This window comes from Crotalus tigris, unplaced genomic scaffold (genome assembly GCF_016545835.1).
Source record: "Crotalus tigris isolate CLP2741 ecotype Arizona unplaced genomic scaffold, ASM1654583v1 scf7180000018018.2415403412:4055106, whole genome shotgun sequence".
Lineage (NCBI taxonomy): Eukaryota > Metazoa > Chordata > Lepidosauria > Squamata > Viperidae > Crotalus > Crotalus tigris.
This window is the reverse complement of record NW_024096780.1, coordinates 2235225-2257830: the sequence shown is the minus strand read 5'-3', so window position 1 is coordinate 2257830 and position 22606 is coordinate 2235225. Positions and strand designations below refer to the sequence as shown.

Genomic DNA, 22606 nt, shown 5'->3' with positions numbered 1-22606 from the left:
TAGGTAAGCTTGTAAGGATCAAAGATTGTAAACTCAAATTATCTACTTGTATCTTGCCTCATTTGGTTTAAGAATCTAAATAATTTAATAAAATTTACTCCGCAAATTTTTGTTGGGCAACAGATTTAAAAAGGAGGTTGTAAAAATTAACAGCATTTAGTAGAAATACTGGGCTTCTCAAATCCTTAAGTAGCTACAATGCTAACTGGATTGATACTCAGACTGCTTGGAAGTTTTTGTAACATTTGGCATTTAAGAATACTGGAGTAGAATGCTAACTTTGATGTAGAACATTAATGGAGAGAATCTGATAACAAATTGATTCCATTTCTTTTGGTAACTAATTTAAAAGCGTATTTCCTCCCAAAATTTTCCTTACTACTGAATTTTATCTTGGTAACTTAATAGTCACCACTCACAATGGTTTCAGATATGACAGACATGTTAAGAGAGTGTGTTTCTTGTTTCTAAATGCATTACCTATACATGGGTGGTTAACATTTAAGTCATTAATTTATAGCCTGTACATACATGGGTTTCTTTCACCCCTATCTTCCTACCAAAATCTGGGAGTAGCACCCGTGTTGGACAGCTCTATTTCCTCTGCATTTGTGTTTCCCTGAGGGTTAATGGGATCATAAATGGAATCCAGCAATCTTCATTTTATTTGCTCTTATATACCATACTATATATACAGAGGTAGTACCTGGCCTACAACCAGAATTGTGGCTGGAACTTCCATTGCAAAATGATGTAGCTATTAAGTGTGTTGCGCCCGATTTTGTGAACTTTTTTCCCCTCAGAGTTGTTAAATTGAATCACATGGCTATGGATCAAATTCAGCTTCCTCCATTGGCTTTGCTTGTCAGGATACCACCACCCTCCAAGAAGGTTGTAAACAACAATCACGTGACTCCAGGTACTGTAACCATCATAAATACATGCTGATTGCCAAGCACCCAAACCTGGTCATATGACTATAGGGAATACTTGTAACCATTGTCATTCGCAATGGTGTCAATTGAAATAATAAATTTTAAAAAGACCCTTTTGTAAGTAACTGGACACAATATATACCATATAATACATACATATTACTCATTTACATATGATGTCTTCTAATGCATATACCAACCCCCCCACACATGGACATCTCTTCCAATCTTACGATTATATGAAATAAAGTTTTACTTAAGTGTTGATTTTTAGCACAAACCATGATGCTGGAGGAAGCTAGGATATATTAAGCATTAATTCTCCATAATTTTACCTACCTTGAAAACAGCTGTTTCATTCATGGAAAATTGGAGCTAGATAAAATCCTCTTTTGAGAGAAAGAAAATCAACATAGCTAGCTCTTTAGCTTTTCTCAGAATTTTTATTTATTTTTTTAATTTTTGTATTTATAGGCACTCAGCATGTCCTCTGACATTCAAACGGCTATCTCTCTGTCACTTTCTTGTCCTGACGAAGTCAACAACTGATTAAATATACACTTTGATGAATGGACAGATCATTCTCCATTAGTTTATAGATGCAGTATTAAACAATTTTCCAGTGAAAGGGCTGCATTTTAAACACATTTATTAGAGGTATAAAATCACAGTATGATGTTGCATGCAACCTGATTTCTAAAATGCTGTGAAATACATTGCTCATCACTGTTATTTTTTAGAAGAATAAAACTAAAAATGAATATAAAGCAAAGACTTAGGAAAATTGTATGGGAATAAATAGCTTCTTTGTTATATTATTTAAAATAATTTAATCCAATTATCATTCTCAATTAACTTTAAGTAACTAAGAAAAAAGCCTAAAATATAACATTTAATTAAAATCAAGATTTTTATAAATACATAAATTTGAAACATATTAAAAGATACTAATGCATATTAATACTACTGAGGGGAAATCAGGTATAAATAAAAACTTACACAGAAAAAAAATCTAACTTTTAGAAGTCAGATTTTATAGCCCACAGCATTTATTGGGTAAATCTATACATAGACATAATTCACATTTTGTTTTTTTTTTTAAATACAGGCACATCTGTTTGAAGAGTTTGATAAGTTCTTCTAATTATGTGATACACGACTCTGCTGCTGTATACAACTGCTTAAAATATCTTTATATAGAAAACCAGGAACTTTAGATATAGATTGATTAAGAAGCATTTAAACATTTATATGAATTGATATCTTTGTCAGGCATGGAATAGTATCTTTTTTTTCAACCTATGATCCAGCATGTAGCAGCTTTGCAAAAAGGAAAGTCTATTTGAGGACTTTCACAACTTCACAACAAAACAAAAAAAACAAACCAAAAAAACCCCACTCATTTGCCTTAATTTCTTTACACCACTTCATTATATAGAATAGATCCTTTGTTCTGTCTCTCCTTACTCAAAATAGAATAAAATCCCCAATATAATTGTCTATTGCACAAAAAAAATAGCTCCAGTCCCCTGATCATTTTGATTGCCCTTTTTCGCAGCTCTTCAAGCTTGATAATAATCCTTTCAAGAGTGAATAATAAGAACTGTACAAATATTGGGAGTCTGGAGAGAAGGCATACTAAAGGAACAAAAATCTTCAGCTAGATTTTCTTATGAATACTTCATTTAGAAAAATAAATAAATAGGAAAGTTGTATAGGAACAACACAGCTTTATAAATTCTCCATAAGGACAAAATAAGAGGAATTTTTTTCTTCCTCTTGCTTATTCCTAGAACCTGAAGTTGATCCAGTGACAATGAATGATGGAAATTTCAGGAGAAGCAAAATGTAACCACATGGCTCCTGGTTAAATTGAGTTTTTGCCGACAGTAAGATATGATGGAGATTGTGAGAGGTGATTAAACAAGTTGCAGTTATCAGTAGCTAATACCCACAATGGCTCACTTATGTTCCCACTTGCTTCTCTCTCTATTATTCACATCAGGAAGAAGAAAAACAATTATGCTTTGTCAGGTACAAAAAAAGAACAGGTCCACTCTGAAGAGCCAATTAAACAGATTTATTGGTACCAACATAACAGAATATTTGTAGCTCAGGGTAGAACTGGTTTATTATAATATTGTAGCTCAGGGTAGAATTGATTTATTGCAAAATGCCTATGCATAGGAATTGCCTCAACTAATGGTTAGATAAGGGTCAACAGAATTCAAAAGGAGAGGGCAGGACTTAATCTGTTTGTGGTTACAAAGGGACTCTAGGCTAATCCCTCTTTTAACTCTACCCCTCAGTTTGTGCCATTCCTTCTCCTACATGTTTCCAAGGTGGATGCTTCTCCAGATCACACTCAGGAGTATGCAACTGCCTTTATGACATGTTTATGAATTTCTTCCAATATTTGGTTAGCTCTTATGACAATAATGTATGTTAGATAGCTTGGCCTTTGGTTTGATTCACCTGGAATCTTCTGACCTTATTAGGATTCTATTTGATTCTAATGTACGATGTGTAAAATTATTTTAAAAATGCAATGCAAACAGTTGTAATTTTCACCATGTATTTTACCAAGGGACTCTGAAAAGAAAATTGTGATCTGAGAATGGAAGCAGACTGTGTGATTCCATCTGCTTTTATCAAGCTTAAGTTAAAACATCAAAGCTTTCTTTCTAACATTGATCAGAAGAACACGATCAACTTCATAACAAACAATGTACAATCTTACGTGTTTGACTAAAGTGCCTTTCACCAAACTGTACACTAAAAAAATAAAGGAGAGGCTTATTTGATGAATGGAAGGAGCTTCAAATTCACATGCATACACACATGCAAAAAAAAAAAAAAAACACGAGAAGCATAGAAATAATAATAATAAAAAAAAGCTCAAAAGATTACCCACAAAGAGAGGAGGGCTAAAAGAGAACTGAAATGTGAGTACAGATGCAGATGAAAAAAGACATAAAAGCAGAGAGAGAAAATTATATTTCAAAGGGAAAACTCCAAGCTGCCAGAAGGAAAGGAATGAAAACCACAAAGATAGAAGGATGCTTTGTGAAAAGCAATTTAAATCATAATACTAAAAATAAAGTTCGCAAATATAAAAATGTGTTAAGTGCAGGAATCCTGAAAGACTAACATTTAAAACAAGCTTTGGGTAATATTTTCAGTGGGAAGAAAATGAAGGAAGACTTTTGCAAATAACATCACTATGCACATGTCAAAATCTTGAAAACAACTGAACACTCTATAATTTCATTTTTTTCCAGTTATAGCAATCTTCAATAACAGGTGAAATTAAATACAACTGTCATAATTTTTTTTTAAAAAAAGAAAAAAAAACCTCTACCACCTGGATTCCCACTGACAGAATTAAGGGAATAAAAAAATGTATTCACAAGAAACTAAAAATGTTTCTCACTGTAGCTGACATATCAGAGTACTCCAACAGACTGTCAGAAGTGAAAAAGTCTAGTATCTGCCATGCAAATAAAATTTATTGATTTGCATCTAGATAGTTTTTCTGTCTCTAATAATAAAAATTAAAACCATTGTCTCATAGGAGAGTCAAATATGAGAAAAATCAATATGTTTGAGTGAAAGAATTTTACTTTACATTAAGATTTCTTTTAGAATAGTTGCAACAGTACTTTCAAATACTCAAAAAATATATGCTTAATATCCATGATTACTCTTGCACCATACAGTTCATCATTAGTTATGTGACTATCAGTGCAACAGTGTGACATTAGTATTAGTCTAATGGAGGGGAACATACTTTAAAGTGGGAAGTTGCAGTGGTTTTTTTTTTTTTTTTGTACATGTGAAAACATTGATTTTTTTCCAACAAGGTACTATGGTACCTTGCTTCTGTAGGGGGATGTTCACATCAGAAGTATATTGAATTAGACAACCCTGCTGGGTGATCCATCCATCCTTCCTTCCTTCCTTCCTTCCTTCCTTCCTTCCTTCCTTCCTTCCTTCCTTCCTTCCTTCCTTCCTTCCTTCCTTCCTAGAAGATCTCCAAGCTCCCTTCCAATTCTGTTATTCTGATGCAGTATTTCACCCAATTATAGTTGCAACGTATCTAACAGATGTGAGATAATTACTGGATAATTACTCAAATTCTATTGATTAGTTGTCAATATTACTAAGATAAATCTACCAATCTACTTGTTTTTCTTTTCCCTTAGAAATACTCTACCTTTGCTTGCTATGTAACAAGAAATCAGAAACAATTCCTAATGCTTACTTATTATAGTAGTTATAATATAAATACATATATTATTATATTGATTTCAATAATTAGTTAGAATTAGTCAGAATAGGCTGGAAGAGTATAATTTATAAGCAATTAATTTCTTAATGTTTTTATTTTTTATTGTTTTTTATTCTTTCCCCCCTTTTTTCTTTTGTATGTTAATAGTTTCTTCTTATTTTTAAAAAGAAGAATTAAACACAATTCATTATTTCATTTTATGATTCATACTGTGTTGTATGTTGCTCTTGATATAGCTATTCCACATAAAGTTTAATGGTGATTTTAAATGCTTGTAAATGACAGAGTATATTTGGTTGTTTTTAATCACTTACTGGAATTCTAGAAAATCCCTTGTTTATTCACCTGATTCTCTTCTCCTTCTGCTGATATATTTCCTCCCAAATGTTCATATCTATTTATAATATATCATCTATATCTGTCTTTGTTTTGGTAATCACTCCCTATGCTTTACCCAACAGGAATGGTTATGCATCATTTTAAAATGTCTGTTATCAAGTTTAAAACAGTTATATCAGTTTGAAATGGATGTTTTTGATTACTCTGGATATTATTTTGAGCTTAAAACTTTTCAAAGATCTGAAAAAGCCTGGCTGGAATACGAAATAGCTTTTCCCAACTTGAAACAGTTTGAAATAAGGCATTTCAGATAATCAAACCTGAAGCATTTAGCACATCAGCAAAATATATTTTTCACACTCCGATTCTACCAACATTCTCTTTCTAACACTCTTTAGGAATGTACAGATGATTATACACTGTCAATATATATGTAAAAATGTAATCCTATGGGAATTTATTCAAGCACTTGTTGCTATAGAAACCACAATCTAAAGTCAAGTCATTTAATGTACACCTGTAATGAAATATTCTTTCAGCTTTACAATATAAAAAGGCATATTCACTTGACTCTGAGCAGCTACTGTAGAACAAGAAACTGAGGAGGAGACTATCATGTAGGGGCTGTGGTTATTATTTTCTATTTTTTTGGTATAAATATTTTATTTATTTATAAAATTTATTGGCCACCCATCTTACCATAAGGTAACACTGGGTGGCTTACAGTTAGATAAAAGCTAAAACATACAAAGTTAAAAACAAACTTCAAAACCATATCAAGAAACCAATTGCATAAGAAGATAATAACAATACTTTATTGAAATAAGCTATAGGAGCAGAATTTTGCAAATTTGTTTGTGCTTTACCTTCCCTCATTCTTATACTCTACTGGGTTAGATGGCTCCAACTTCTTCCTATCTCCTTTTTCACAGCTAAACAAAGGTTTCTGTCTTCTAGTTTCAGTAATGGTTTCTGAAGGCATCTCCATCTCTCTACAAATAGTTACCCAAAATTTTTTTTAACTGTTGAATGAGTTGGGCAAAATTAAGGGAGTAGTGGGAGTTCACAGAACTATCACCTTGGGTGGAGAAGAATTTGCTTACACATTCTCTTATTCTATAACAATTTTCTATAAACTGAATCTGTCTGCACAGTAAGAATTGGGAGAAAAAGGCTTGTTGAGGGTGTTGCTACTGAGGGAATGCTACCTTCAGTGAACCCAGTCATAAAACTTCTCAGTGATGCTCCCCTCCCCCAACATTGGAAAAACTAAATCCTGGCTATCTAGACCATGCCCTCCTTACTATCCTTACAGAAATCTATAAAAAGACAGATGTTCAAAAAGACATTTTGGGAAAAGTAAATTACTGGTACCCACAAATACCAGTGGAATATTTCATTTTCTACAACTTTTGGAATGGTGGTGGTAGTGATAGGTATCTTATATACCTACAAAATGAGCTGCAAATTAGGCTTTTGGTTTGATCTCAAAGCTTGGTGATTTGGCTGCAAACGTTTCATCTCCATTCAGATGGGTGGCATCTTCAGTGTGCTTTGAATTGTGCCCATTTGTCAGAGCACTGGCCTTTAAATACCTTTTTTTGTGTGGTGTAAATTGGTGTTGGTGTTATTTGTCCGGATGTTTCTGAGTCATGATCTGGTTTTGGGCTGTTTGATTGGCTGATTGTTGTTGCTGGGCCATAGTCTTTGGTTTTTGAATATTGTCTGTGTGATGCAAATGGTGTTTGTTCATTTGGTTGCCTCTGAGTTATGGTCTGGTTTCGAGTTGTTTGGCTGCCTGGCTGTTGTTGTTGAGACGTGGTCTGGTTTCTTGTAGGGAGTTGTGATTTTTGTTGCTGTATGGCATTTTAAATGCTGCCTTCAGGGTTGCGGTTGAAGTAGTTCTTTCATTCTCAGTGGTTGCTAGATTGGGTCAATGGCAATATGTCTGTTTATTGACTTATTGATGGAGAACCAGGCTTCAAGGAATTCTCTTTCTCTCCTTGATTTCGCTTGGGTTACAATTGTGATTAGATCAAACTTGTGTCCTTCTGAGTCTTTGTGGACAGACACGAGGGATAGTGGGTCGTGTCTTTTGATAGCCAGGAAGTGTTCGTGCAGTCTTTCTTCCTGTTTGGCCCCCATAGTTCTTTTCACAGTTGCTGCACTGGATTCAGTACATGACACCTGATCTGTGGTTTGTTTCTGTCTGCTCCGTCTGAGAGTTGAGGCTGGTTTGTGGGCCAAATCGCCAAGCTCAGAGATCAAACCAATAGCCCAACTACCAACCTGAGCTATTAATATTCAAACATATCTGATTAGTTGATCTAAAATTTGATTTTACTTATATTAGTTATAAGAGTTTTGAAAATCCTAAAAAATGTTAAGCATCTTTGCATTTATTTTAATCCAAACTGCTCTGTAAGGACAAAAGTGACATATTTCTTATAATTAAACAGTTTCTACATAATTTTTTTTTAAAAATTACATTATTCTACAAACTCTTCCATGCAATATTTGTATTTTGTCATTTCTCTGTATTTTTTAAATCTCTTTTCTTTTCCAAATTTAAAAACAAAAACAAATAGAGAGATGTCTTGAAATTAGAGGTAGAATTGGGTCACGTCTACAGGATAAAAGGGAGGAAAGAGGAACATGATTCAGACTTCCTCACTTCTGCTCCAACTGGAACCAGGACTAAATCTAGGTCATATTTTTCTACATGCTAAAAAGTATTTGAGGGCTGCAGATTCCAATTTTCTGCAATGCACATGAAATACCTCCCAAATTGCTCTCTGGCTTTGGAAACTGATGTTAGAAAATCATGGTCGTTGAGGTTTCCACCGGGTCTGGAAGGCATCTTCCAAGATCCAATTGCCCCCTTTGAGAGTGGACATTTGTGTCGGCCCTGAAAATCTAATATATTTTATACTTACTGAGAGGCTTCTTCAAGGCCAAGAAGATTGCATTACTGAAGAACAAAGGGGTCAGCATTAAATAGCAAGGGCCACAGCAGTGAATTCCTAATAAAGTAAAAGAAGCTAACTCCCAGAATTATTTCCACTTCTCTCTATCTCTGTTCTTTTCAATTGTTTCCTGCAGTACATTCATCTGAAGGAGAAATTTTAAATTTCTCATTTCACATCTCAGCTTTTCAATGTTTCAGAAACATTTTTAAGGCTAATTGGCTCTCACCCCAAAGAGTCTAAAACTATGGCAAAAACATGGATTACAAAGAAACAAAGCAAACATACAAACAAAACTGTAGCAAAATATAATCACAATCTCTGCATTTAATGCAAATCACCTGCTAGGCTACCCACCAAGAATATAGTAACCTTCTTTGTTTCAAAAGTTAAAGTCTTATTGTTGCATTTGATTCTTAATGCTCATGGAATTTTCACACCCAAAAATGGAAACGGGTTGCATTATCTTCTCCATGATGGCTTTGGTTTCTTTGATTATTTTAATTTCTCAGTATAATCTTGAAATTCTTGGCTGTTGCCTCTCCATCTAATAATAAGATCCAAGCTTACTTAACTTTTTAAGAACAACCAAAGATGACTAAATATTACTTCTGGGCTGAGCTAAAGCCAACTGCTGGAAACTGCATTTATGCAATTACCTAGCAGTATTATTCTACCCTTTTCTGGGATGTTTTTAAACTTCCGATTTTCTTTAAAAAAAATACAATCCAGACAATATTCCTGGAAGTTTCAAGTGGTTCCCCATTCAATTTCTAACAAAAACTGTTCTTGCTTAGCTTCTAAGTTCAGCCAACGTTGTTAGGTGCTACCTAACTTATTGATTTGTACAAAGTCATGAAAATCTTATAGAAATTTATCCAACAAGAAAAGATATGTTACTGAATAAATCAGAAATATAATGCAAATTGACAAATATAAGGACCAAATATGACATATCCTATTTATGAAATTCTTACAATTTAAGAATTGCTTTTCTAAAACTTGGTGGGAAATTATCTAGTTTCTACTATGATATTCTATTAAAATGCATCCACCAACAAATAGTCATTTAGTTTCTTAGATTAATATAAAACAAGGCATTATTGTGCCCATTTTACCAAATGGATATTTCAGCTAAAAATGAACTCTGGTAGTATTTTACAATTTTATGTTCTTTTACTACTGGTATAACATGATAAGAAGCGATATTTCCCCTTTTTCCCTAATTCTGACCTTTTAGGAGAGAATAAAATCACTTATATCTTTTGTGACAATGGACGTCTTTAACTAAGAACTTAAAGTTTCATAGTTCCAGCAAGTCACTGTAAAATATTTTAGACTGTATACAACAGCTTAAATGAGAAATACAACAATATATATTTAGAATAGAAAATACTGCAAGGTTATTTTTTCCCAGATGATTACTGGATATACGGTAGTTTGCTTTCCAATTTAAAAAATAGGACTATGGCACCTTTTGTATAAAATGCCATTATCCTGAATGACTATGGTTTTCGCACATTGACAAAAGCGATTCTGTTCAATGAGACATCGAAGCCCTGACCAGTTATATTTTTGATTTACCTTCATTGTCCTTTAATGTAAAGTTGGGATTCAAAGAAAAATTGTCATCCAGAGCAAAATGGAAGCTTCGCCCTTCTGTAATGTCATCTTTGTCAGTGGCACTGATTGTCTGAATAATCTGGAAAGAACATAGGATAGTGGGTGTAATTAATTTTGAATTGGATTTTAATTTGGACAGAACTCAGTAAGATCATGTAAGCTCAGCTTGTTAACATAGTATTCATTTGAGCTGGTGCCAAGTATATTATTTTATACTCGGTTGGTGTCATTTATTAATCTATTAGACTAATTTGGAGAGGACAGCATTTTAAGCAATATCATGAAATGAACTAAATACAGCCTCAGCACTCAGATTTATTAATCCAAATATTTTCTGAACACTGAAGCACCCTGGTGGCACAGTGATTAGAATGCAGTATTGCCAGCTCTCTCTGCCCACAGCCAGGAGTTCAGTCCTGACCAGTTCAAAGTTGACTAGCCTTCCCTCCTTCTGAGGACCCAGATTGTTTGGGCCAATATGCTGACATTGTAAAGTGCTTAGAGAGGGCTGTTGAGCATTGAGGAAAAGTATGTAAGTCTATGTGCTATTTCTATTTACATTAATAACTGAACAGGAAAATATTTCATATATGACTTTACATAGGCATAGTTGAGGTCAATAGAATCATAAACTTATAAGGGATTGTAGAAGATATCTGATCCAGTTATATGCTCAGGGAAGGCTCTTAAAATATTCTGAGCAGAAAATTATCCAGTCTCTATTCATCTATTCCTCCAGCAAAGGAAAATGCACCACTTTGTGAGGCAACTTGATGGGTTCATTATTGATAGTTGTTTAAGTATTTGAAACTGCTCCCAATTAGTTGTATAAATCTTGTTTAATACTTTTTTTTGGCTTGCTTGAGATTGCAATGTCATTTTTATCTTCTCTTAAAATGTGGAATAACCATCATCACTATTCCCTCTTTTTAAACAAAATGTGTCCCATAAAATTAAGATCCCATACATGAAAAAATGTGGCATTTATTGGAAATACAATTGTGCCTTCAAGTTAGTTTTGAATCCTGGTAACTGTCCTCCTCTCACGATTTTCTTAGTAGTATTTTTCAGAAGTAACTTGCCCATTCTTCCTCTTCTTCCTCCTTTTTTGCTCTTAGATTTTTATCCTGTCCTTTTTTTCATATACAACTCAAAGCAACAATCATACCCAGTTCTGTATCCTCCTCCTATTTTCTTCACAATATCCCAGGAAGATGAATTGGGCTGAGAGACTGCAACTGGCCCATGGTTTTAAAAGGTTTTAGAACTTACAGTCTCCTAGGTTCTAGCCTGATTCATCAACCACTATGTCAGATGTGAAAAGAAGCCAAAAAGAATCTTGATGGAATTATAGAATGTTCTCAGAGCAGAAAATTCTATTTTTCAGTAGAGTCAGAAAAACTACTGGAACAATAACACCAATGAGATATACTATGAACAGATGAAAATCCACATTTCTAGAGAAGAGTCATAAATGAGGTCTTTTCACCCACAATGTCAATCTCTGGATGGTGTTGCTAATTCACTGCAACAGCAGTTGACATGATTTCCACATGCCTATTTATGCATTGCCAAGGCAAAATGATTAAATCAGAAAAACAGTAAGACTAGGGATTATGTTATTTCCCCAATTATAAGTTGGGCCAGAAGTGCAGCATGAGCAAAAATGTGACAGCTACTGTATGCAATTCATTTTATCCCATAAAAAAGTGAAGACAAATTGTGGGTACGACTTTGTTCAAGCTGGGAAAGAAAACCTTAGGTCTCTGTGCTTGAATTTGGCAGGGTGGGGGTGTGGGGAACCTCTGCCTATGTCCTTGTATCTGAAGATTACTTTAATATAAATATCTATTCATTTAAGTAAATGCATTATCATTCATTATGAATGTTGTCAAAACTTTTAAAGTGTCACAAGGAGACCCACATTTCCCCTTCCCCCACTTGAGACATTTGCAGAACAGTTCTCAGGCATAACATTGGAAAAAAAATCAGGGAATCAAACAATGAATATGGAGCAAGCTTCCTTTAGATTATATTCTAGTCAAGTATTTTGTTCAATATTCTAGCATTATTGAGATTTTAATATGAAATACTTAATATGCCAGAATATTAAATATTAAAATAAATGCATAAATGCATCAAAGAATTAAGTCTTCTGTAATTAGCAACTGACCTGGCTGGGCTTTGCATTCTCACAGACAATGACATTATAGTCTCCAGCAAGCTCTGGAGGGTTGTCGTTAACATCAAGAATTTTAATTTCAACAGGGACATGGCTCAAAAGTCCAGGGCTGTCTGTAAAAAAAGAAAGAAAGAAAACCCAAACATTTTTAATACATACACATGTGTAAATAAAGTGAATTGGCAATTTTAGAATCCATTCAGACTGCCAAAGCTTGTCTTTTCCTGCTACTCTCCATGGTCCTGAAAGAAGTGGGGAAAGTAATCCACAACAAATATGTGCTTCAGAAGGTGGTTTGTAAAATGTAGGATGTGACTTGCTATAGAAAAAAAAGAAACTTTTTCAGAGTTCATTGCATATTCTTATGTTATCAAGAAATAATAACAGACTTGAACACTGGGTGCTATCTAACAAAATAAAATTCAGTGGTGAAAAAAGTAAGGTTCTACATTTAGGCAAGAAAAACCAAATGTACAAGTACAGTATAGGGGGTACCTTGCTCAATAGCAGTAACTGTGAGAGGGATCTCGGAATCCTAGTGGACAATCACTTAAATATGAGCCAGCAGTGTGCTGCAGCTGCCAAAAAAGCCAACACAGTGCTGGGCTGCATTAACAGAGGGATAGAATCAAGATCACGTGAAGTATTAATACCACTTTACAATGCCTTGGTAAGGCCACACTTGGAATACTGCATCCAGTTTGGTCACCACGATGTAAAAAGATGCTGAGACTCTAGAAAGAGTACAGAGAAGATCAACAAAAACGATTAGGGGACTGGAGGCTAAAACATATAAGGAAAGTTTGCTGGAATTGGGTATGTCTAGTTTAATGAAGAGAAGGACGAGGGGGGACATGATAGCAGTGTTCCAATATCTCAGGGGTTGTCACAAAGAAGAGGGAGTCAAGCTATTCTCCCAGGCACCTGAAGGCAGGATGAGAAGCAACGGATGGAAACTGATCAAGGAGAGAAGCAACCTAGAACTAAGGAGAAACTTCCTGACAGTTAGAACAATTAACCAGTGGAACAACCTGCCTCCAGAAGCGGTGAATGCTCCAACACTGGAAGTTTTTAAAAAGAGACTGGACAACAATTTGTCCTGAGCAGGGGATTGAACTAGATGACCTTCCAACTTTATTATTATTATTATTATTATTATTATTATTATTATTATTATTATTATTATTATTATTATTATTATATTTCTGCACACATAAATATTCATATTTTTGCTTACTTTTTGAAATATTTGATCAATGGCATTTTAATAGAACTTTATTGAATTTCAAAAAATATAAAATACAACAAAGCAAGAAAAAATAAAAGGAAAAAAGGAAAGGAGTAGGGAAAAAGCAAAATTGGGTGGTGCAGACAAAAAGTGAAAAGGCTATAGAGAAAAATAATAGCCAACTTTCTTTGGTACAAACACAAAGATAAAATACAATGATCTTTTGAACTAGAATAAACCACAGCACACAGTACTACACACAAAAATAATAAACACTTCTAGTCATCAAATCCCAAGGTTAAAATTTAGTTTCTTTTAGTTACAAGCAAAAAATCCAAAAGTGGTTTCCAAGTAGAAATGAAACTAGAGAAAGTCTATTATTTAATTAGAGTAGTCAATTTTCCATCTCCAACTATATTAACTTCACTAACTATTTATCCATTGTGGGCATTTGTGATTGTGGTACTGACATTAGTACCAATAAATCTCAAGATAAAACTATTTTAGTCTTATTGACTAGCATTTGAATTGCTTTATGTTCTGTTGTGGTTGAATTGTATGAGATTCTAAATTGCTTTGTATTACAACCTTATATCTCTTTATTTAGGAATAAATCCTGCTGAATTGGAATTGGAAATAGTTCTGAGTAAGCATGAATAGTAATGGATGTATGAATGTAATCTACCTTGTTCACAAACATCTACATTTAAAAAATATTATTCAATTTTTAAGATTGGTACACTTGTAGACTTTATTTTCAAATCCTATTTTCCCTTTCTGAGACACAAAAACAAAGATATTGTACTAAAGAACAGTTTTAGTGAGTTCCCCCCCATATATAGCATATTCAAATAGAATTTATTTTTAAAAATGTTAAAACAAATTTTACATTTAAATTTTAAATAGCAGAAAGTCCACAATGCTGATATTCTTCAGCATGCTTGAAATAATATGCTGAAATCAATTCTATCCAGATTTTACTATTTTCTGCTTTTTGCTGAATGGATCGTTCTTACTTTGCTCCCTTTGAGAAATATGAACAATCAACTAATGAGGGAAAAAAACCCACATATTATCAGGATCAAGTTGTATCATCACCTTATGTTTGAATGCTCTTTTGTTCCCATGGTAAATCATAAATGCAAAATGAAGCAAGAAACAGGAGCAATATAGAAAGAAGTTGCCCTTTAAATAATTCACCAAACAAAATCAAATCTCCAATAAATTAGCCACCAGGACAAACAAAACAGTTTCATTAGCACTCCTGTTAAAAAGGCAATCATCCAGTACTCTCTGCCAAATACAAGGCAGGTTAGGAGATTAACATGCTGTAACAATTATGTGTGTAAATGAATATTACATTATGCATTGGAGTTGCAATCCTGTAATAAAGTTTGAACAATGAAAGGTTGAACTCATTTACTTTAATTATCTGGCACCAAACGTATCAGTCTGATAATTTACTATGATGGTAATACTGGAAGATTAGAAACCAAACAGTATTGGTCAGTTTGCCCCTGGATTTAAGTTTTTCTCATTTTAAACATTAATAAATGTCACGGAAAATGGACAGCCTGCTTTTTAAAAACGAAAATATTTCTTCTTCTGAAAATATGCTTGTAATCTGGAAACTGATATACAGTAATTCAGAACTTTTTACATGGAATAGATTTCTCTATTTCACCTCTCTCTGGGATTCCCATCTTACATTTTTGTATATTCTTGGATCAAGAGAGGTTTTTGTGGGGGGGGGGGGAAGAGATACATAAAATTGTGACTAATTGGTATAGAAGTGAATTTGAGTTTTATTACAGCCTTTGTTATTGTCTGTCCAAACACTAATGTGCTGTCAGAATAAGCTAAAAGACTAAAATCACTAGGAAAAGGATCCAGAAAAATATCTCAGGAGAGCCTAAACCTCTAGCTCATGTATATAAACAATTGAAGAGTTACTGACATATATATTGAGAATTTGCCAGAACTTTGGAATAAGGAGGTATAATATCTTGCTTTATCAAATCAGTGGCCTCCAATTCGATTAATTTATCAAAGCTTTTTTCATGATTATTGTACATTGCAGTGGATATCAAAAATGGTATTTAAACATTTTATAGAGAGTTGTTATAGATTTGAAGGAAGTTTTAACACACACAGTTCGGACTTGCTCTACAGATGTCTCATTTTATTTTAGGAGGATACAGTTTAACTTTCCTTGGTACAACGTCCCCATAAACCCCAACTTTCAATGAAATAATTTGCCTCTCACCTCTGGTTTTTTGTTTTGTTTGTTTTTTGCATACGTTCAAGCAAAACTATACAGCCATCTGTCTAGTATGCTTTTATTTGGATTCTGTGCTTGGCAAGGATTTGTTCAATGAGATGAATCTAAATCTATCATTCTGTAAGTTTCCAACCACGTGTCTTCTGGATAATTGCATGGAAACTTTCAAAAGCCCTAATTAGAATTTCTGAAAGTTCCCAACACAATATGCGTATTTATTATGGGCCATTGCATCTTTCACTGTCTTCTGTGAACAATAAAAATGGGAAGTTTCTGGGTCATTATCTCAGGAGAAAAGATTAAGCCTGGCTTGGTAAATCCAAGATTTCAAGATTTGGATATGTAATTCTCCAAGGGAATCCAGAGATTGCTTATTTTTAACATCCTTTTTCTGTTTTATCAGTTATGGATTCTGTGGATAGGTATATAATATATATTTTATCACATATGTAATGTGATCCGTGTGGAGTTGGAATGTTTCTTGAAGATGGCTCCTAGTTGTATAATTTGCCTGGTTTCCTGCCAGACAAGGAGGAGTTTTAAAGTTGTAGTAAATGTACAAACAAATAAGCAAGCAAACATATAGCCTGATTACAAAATGAAGAGCAAACTACTATCCTAGTCTGCCAAAGTTATAAAAAATTTGGACAGTCTAAATCAGGGGTCTTCAAACTTGGCCCTTTTATGACTTGTGGACTTCAACTCCCAGAATTCCTCAGCCAGGCATGCTGGCTGAAGAATTCTGGGAGTTGAAATCCACAAGTCATAAAAGGGCTAAGTTTGAAGACCCCTGGTCTAAATCCACGGGGAAAACAAGTAAATATGCTTTTCAAATGAAGATACCTTGGTACTCAATTGCTTTGAAACTCACTGAATTTGGTACACAACATATTTTGATGTGAAAATTTTGTCCCGGTACTCATCCTTTGTTTGGTACTCAATGCACAACCTAGAACCTGTCGGTGTTGGCTACCTTGTGACTCATTACATTATTCCTTATGGGAAAAAAATGTTTGGAACTCATCATTTCTGGTACATAACACACTTTCCAGAACCAATTAATGAAGAGTACGGAGGTACCACTGTATGGGAAAAACTGAAATATAGTCAATATTCATTTTTATACCATCCATTAGTTTAACTCCACTTTTCTTGTTAAAGAAATACTGCCTCCTTTTGTCCTTGGGTTACACTGTCACAGAAGTTAAACTGCTTTTTTCAATAATTTTCTTTCAGCTGTAATGTCTCTCATGGTCCACAGGTGTCACTTCAACATTCTTTACCAGAATTGACTCATTGGCAGACACACTTTACACAATTTGACATCATTGTGGACAATGTCTTTTACAGTGTCCTCCTCCTCCCCCCCCCCAGCAAAATGCATCTTGACCTTGCATTTGAAAGTTGTAGTCTACTGCTGGTGTTTGAACTGTAGTATTGTAATATTTAAATGAAAGATAATATGAGATGAGATGAGATGAGACGAGACGAGATGACCTTTATTGTCATTTTTATACTGTGGGCACAACGGCACACATCAAAGTTAGTTGCCCGCTCTCAAAGTGAAACACATACATGACACACACCTAAAACATAATATGAACAACGTATGTGTAGACCCCTACATATACATAGCAAATAAATATTAAATACTGTCCATCTTGAGTATATAACAGAAGGAGGAAGCTTGAGAGTTCATAAGGTTAATGCTGTATGGAATGAAACTATGGCTGAATCTGGATGTTCTGCTACAGATACCATGAAGCCTCCTCCCAGAAGATAACAAGGAAAACAGGTCATGGAGAGGATGTGTAGTGTCCCAGATAATCTTACGGACCCTGCTCAAGCAATGCTTTTGTGCTATGTCCTGGATTGAAGAGAAGGAACAGCCAATGATCTTTTTGGCCATTCTCACCACTCTCTGCACCGCCTTCCTGTCTGAAGCAATGATGCTTCGAAACCAGACTGTGATGCTGTATGACAGGATGCTCTCAATCGTCCCCTTGTAGAAAGTGGTCAGGACAGGGGAACGAAGATATGCTTTTCTCATGCGATGCAGAAAATGCAGGGGCTGCTGTGTCCACTTCAACAGCTTCTCCAGATTATTCTTTGTACAAATATTTCAGAGGAATAAGGATAGCACTGTATAAGTACCTTATCTTATCAAATTGATTAACCTAATAGAAATATTTCACTGGGGACTTGTTTTTCCTTTCCTCCTTTTTCAACTGTTTTGAGAGAAAAATAAAAATCTATAGGGAACGCAGAGGAATATATTTTTGCTTGATTTGTTTTTTGCATTTTTCCACATGTTTCATACTTATGAGTGCTCACCTGCCCATAAAAAAACCCCTATAAAATAAGAGACCGATAGACAACCAGAGCAATAGCTGAATTAGAGGAGAAGGTGGAAACAGACCTGCACTTAGCCTTCTGGCAAACTTTTGCAGCAAATCTTGAAAAAAATTGAAACCAAACAAAACTAAATCAACCTTTCTCCTTCTCTTCCTTACATGGCCACAAATGAGAATGTTGACTGTGTTATAAACTTATACCATTTTAGAATACTGTTGTGAGTTTCAGGAGAAACTTCTTTATGGTCATTTTTCTTATGTTTTGGCATTTCAGGGTGTTAGAGCTAAATAAAGCCTAAAATAATCTGCCATTTTTCTTCTCCAAGAATTTATTATCCTCCAATATATTCCTCTAAACCTTATCAGTAGGTTTTCTGCTCTCCTGTCTAGCAATGTCTTTAGAAAGAAAACAGAAATCTGAATAAATGATGTTTACACAAACAATCCAATTCAAATCGCTTTCTAAAATATACATCTATTGCTAGAGAACTTTTTGTGTAATTTTCTTTGATACTGAAATATCAAACTTTGCCTGCTTGAAAACTGACATACAGCAATTGTGTGCATTTTGCAAAATTTATTTTCTAGTTATTTGAAGCTATTTTTGTGTGAGACTGTAATATAAGGATATGTAGAAAATAGAAAGAAATTTATTGCAACTAGAGGATTTTTTTTATTCTTGAGGGGAGATTCCTTATTTATATTTTTTCCAATAAAAGGTAACAAGGTAACAATTCCCTCCCTCTATACAAAGACCATCTTTCAACAAAATGATACCACTGACTTTGATTTATCACTTCTGCAAAAATAAATTGCTTTGACAATGTTTCCTTTATCTTTGACAACTCTCTGAAAGAATCCATACATGGTTTAAGGTAGTCTTTCCCATGAGACCTGGTATCCTCTGGGGATGCACTGGATTACAATTCCCATCTTCCAAAACCATACCAGGAAAAGCCTTGGTTAGCTAATATTTTCCTGAACCATGTTTTAGAGATCAGGAGCATGTTTTTTTTTTCTCCTCCACACCTTTTCCTGTTTTCTTTTTATTTATGGTATTGTCCAAACATATACAATAATATGGAAAGGTGCTTTGCAGGGATATGAATGTAGCCCCTATCTGCAGCTTTTTCATAGGATCATAGCACTGGAAGGAACCTTAGAGGTCTTTTAGTCCAAGCCCCTGCCCAAGGCTGGAGATCTTATACCAAATGTACAAGTATAGTATAGGGGGTACCTTACTCAATAGTAGTAACTGTGAGAGGGATCTCGAAGTCCTACTGGACAATCATTTAAATGTGAGCAAGCAGTGTGCTGCACCTGCCAAAAAAGCCAACACAGTGCTGGGCTGCATTAACAGAGGGATAGAATCAAGATCACATGAAGTATTAATACCACTTTTCAATGCCTTCGTAAGGCCACCCTTGGAATATTGCATCCAGTTTTGATCACCACGATGTAAAAAAGATGTTGAGACTCTAGAAAGAGTACAGAGAAGAGCAACAAAGACGACTAGGGGACTGAAGGCTAAAGCATATAAGGAATGGCTGCAGAAATTGGGTATGTCTAGTTTAATGAAGAGAAGGACGAGGGGGGACATGATAGCAGTGTTCCAATATCTCAGGGGTTGCCACAAAAAAGAGGGAGTCAAGTTATTCTCCAAAGCGCCTGAAGGCAGGACAAGAAGCAATGGATGGAAACTAATCAAGGAGAGAAGCAACCTAGAACTAAGGAGAAACTTCCTGACAATTAGAACAATTAACCAATGGAACAACCTGCCTCCAGAAGTGGTGAATGCTCCAACACTGGAAGTTTTTAAGAAGAGACTGGACAGCCATTTGTCTGAAATGGTGTAGGGTTTCCTGCCTGAGCATGGGGTTGGACTCAATGACCTCCAAGGTCCCTTCCAACTTATTATTACTATTATTATTATCATTCATCGCACAGTCAGCCAGATGTTCAGCCTGGATTTGGCATTTTGTCTACCTATCGAGTCCTTACCCAGGACCTGGGATAGGCAGATGTGGATGTTTGATGGTATTACAGGTATCGTCGCAGGATGGAAGCAGTTCCTAATAAGGCCGCCTTTTGCAATTGACTAATAGCAAATTTGTCAATGCCAATGGTGTTCAAGTGGTGCTCCAGTTGTTTTGGGATTGCGCCCAAGGAGCCTATGACTATTGGTACTACCCTTGCTTGCTTTTGCCACAGTCTTTCTATTTCTATTTGTAGGTCTTTGTATTTTGTTATCTTCTCCATTATTATATTATATTATTATTATTATTATTATTATTATTATTATTATGGATCATCGCACAGTCAGCCAGATGTTCAGACTGGATTTGGCATTTTGTCTACCTATCGAGTCCTTACGCAGGACCTGGGATAGGCAGATGTGGATGTTTGATGGTATTACAGATATTATTATTATTATCATTCATCGCACAGTCAGCCAGATGTTCAGACTGGATTTGGCATTTTGTCTACCTATCGAGTCCTTACCCAGGACCTGGGATAGGCAGATGTGGATGTTTGATGGTATTACAGGTATCGTCGCAGGATGGAAGCAGTTCCTAGTAAGGCCGCCTTTTGCAATTGACTAATAGCAAATTTGTCAATGCCAATGGTGTTCAAGTGGTGCTCCAGTTGTTTTGGGATTGCGCCCAAGGAGCCTATGACTATTGGTACTACCCTTGCTTGCTTTTGCCACAGTCTTTCTATTTCTATTTGTAGGTCTTTGTATTTTGTTATCTTCTCCAGTTCTTTCTCTTCTATTCTGCTATCTCCAGGCACTGCCACGTCCACTATCCAGACTTTTTTGTCTTTCTTATCGACAATTGTTAAGTCTGGGGTGTTATGTTGCAGGTGCTTGTCTGTTTGAATTCTGAAGTCCCAGAGCAGTTTAATTTTATCATTTTCTATGACTTTCTCTATTTTATGATCCCACCAGTTTTTGCTTACAGGCAAATGATATTTTTTGCAGATCTTCCAATGCACCATTGTTGCTACTTTGTCATGCCGCTGCTTGTAATCAGTCTGTGCAATCTTCTTGCAACAGCTTACCAAGTGGTCCACTGTTTCTTCAGCTTCTTTGCATAGGCGGCACTTACTGTCTGTTACTGTCTTCTCAATTTTGACTTTGTATGCATTTGTCCTTAAGGCTTGGTCTTGTGCAGCCAGAATTAGTCCCTCGGTCTCTTTCTTCAATTTTCCTGCTCTTAGCCATTGCCAGGTTTTATTATTATCTGCTTTCCCAGCTATTTTTTTCATGTATTGGCCATGTAGTGCTTTGTCTTCCCATGCCTCTATTCTGTTCTTCATTTGGTCTTTCTTGTAGGCCAGTTTGGTCTCTCCAGTAGTTAGTAAGCCTTCCTGATATACTAATTTCAGTGCATCTTCATCATTGTTCTTCAGATATTCTTCCAAAGCCATTTTTTCTTCTTCAACCATCTGATGTACTTGTAGCATTCCACGCCCACCTATTTGCCTTGGTAGATAAAGTCTATCAATGTCACTGCGTGGATGAAGGGCATGATTCATTGTCATTATTTTTCTGGTCTGCCTATCCATTGCTTTTAGTTCTGCTTGAGTCCAGTCCACTATTCCAGCTGTGTACCTAATGACTGGGATTGCCCAGGTGTTGATTGCCTTTATGGTATTTCCTCCATTGAGTTTGGATTTTAAGATCTTCTTCACTCTCTTGATGTATTCACCTCTAATCTTTTTCTTGACTTCAGTGTGCTTGATGTTGTCAGCTTGAAGGATACCCAAGTATTTGTAGTATTCTTCCTCGTCCAGACTCTTAATGTTATTTTCGTGGGGCATCTTGATTCCTTCAGTTTTCACTATTTTTCCTTGTTTGATAGTAAGTGTGGCACATTTGTCCAAGCCAAACTCCATTATTATTATTATTATTACTATTACAAATAGCTGTCCAATCCAGCCATATTTTGTACAGGATCTAATCCTAACTAAACATGCCCTGGAACCAAGCTTTTGCAACCTCATTTTAAACTCTTATTTTAAAAGCTGATTATTTCCAAGCCTCTGCTGATATCAGCCATAATTTAACCCATCCTTTTCCTGAAATGCATCAAATGTAGACATACACCAGTATGACTGCCAGTATTTTTTTTCCTAGCTGATGCACATCTAAAGGTGGAGAACACTTAAAGAAAAATGTTACAATTTCCTACATAATAATACAGAGGGGGAAAAAAACTTGAATTCTATTCCTGATATTTTCATGGACACACCTCTATCAGGAGTTTTAGCCACAACACAATGATACAAATTATTTTTAATTTCCTAGTCTAGTTTACAGCCCTTAAAATTTCTAGTGGCCGCCTATTCAAGTTTATATAATCTTACCTTTACAAGATTAGCCACAAGAGTTTGATCTCTAAA

At 35.0% G+C, this 22606-nt stretch overlaps 1 protein-coding gene across 7 annotated transcripts in view; it reads right to left on the bottom strand.

Moving 5' to 3' along the window:
• CDH18 (cadherin 18) overlaps positions 1-22606 on the bottom strand; it is a 605479-nt gene that overhangs the window by 5466 nt on the left and 577407 nt on the right. For all 7 annotated transcript variants that reach the window (XM_039346754.1, XM_039346753.1, XM_039346760.1 and 4 more), the window contains 2 exons: positions 12328-12449; positions 10116-10233 (listed from right to left, as the gene is read on the bottom strand). In XM_039346754.1, coding sequence (XP_039202688.1) covers positions 10116-10233; positions 12328-12449 — 240 coding nt within the window. The remainder of the gene's footprint in view (positions 1-10115; positions 10234-12327; positions 12450-22606) is intronic.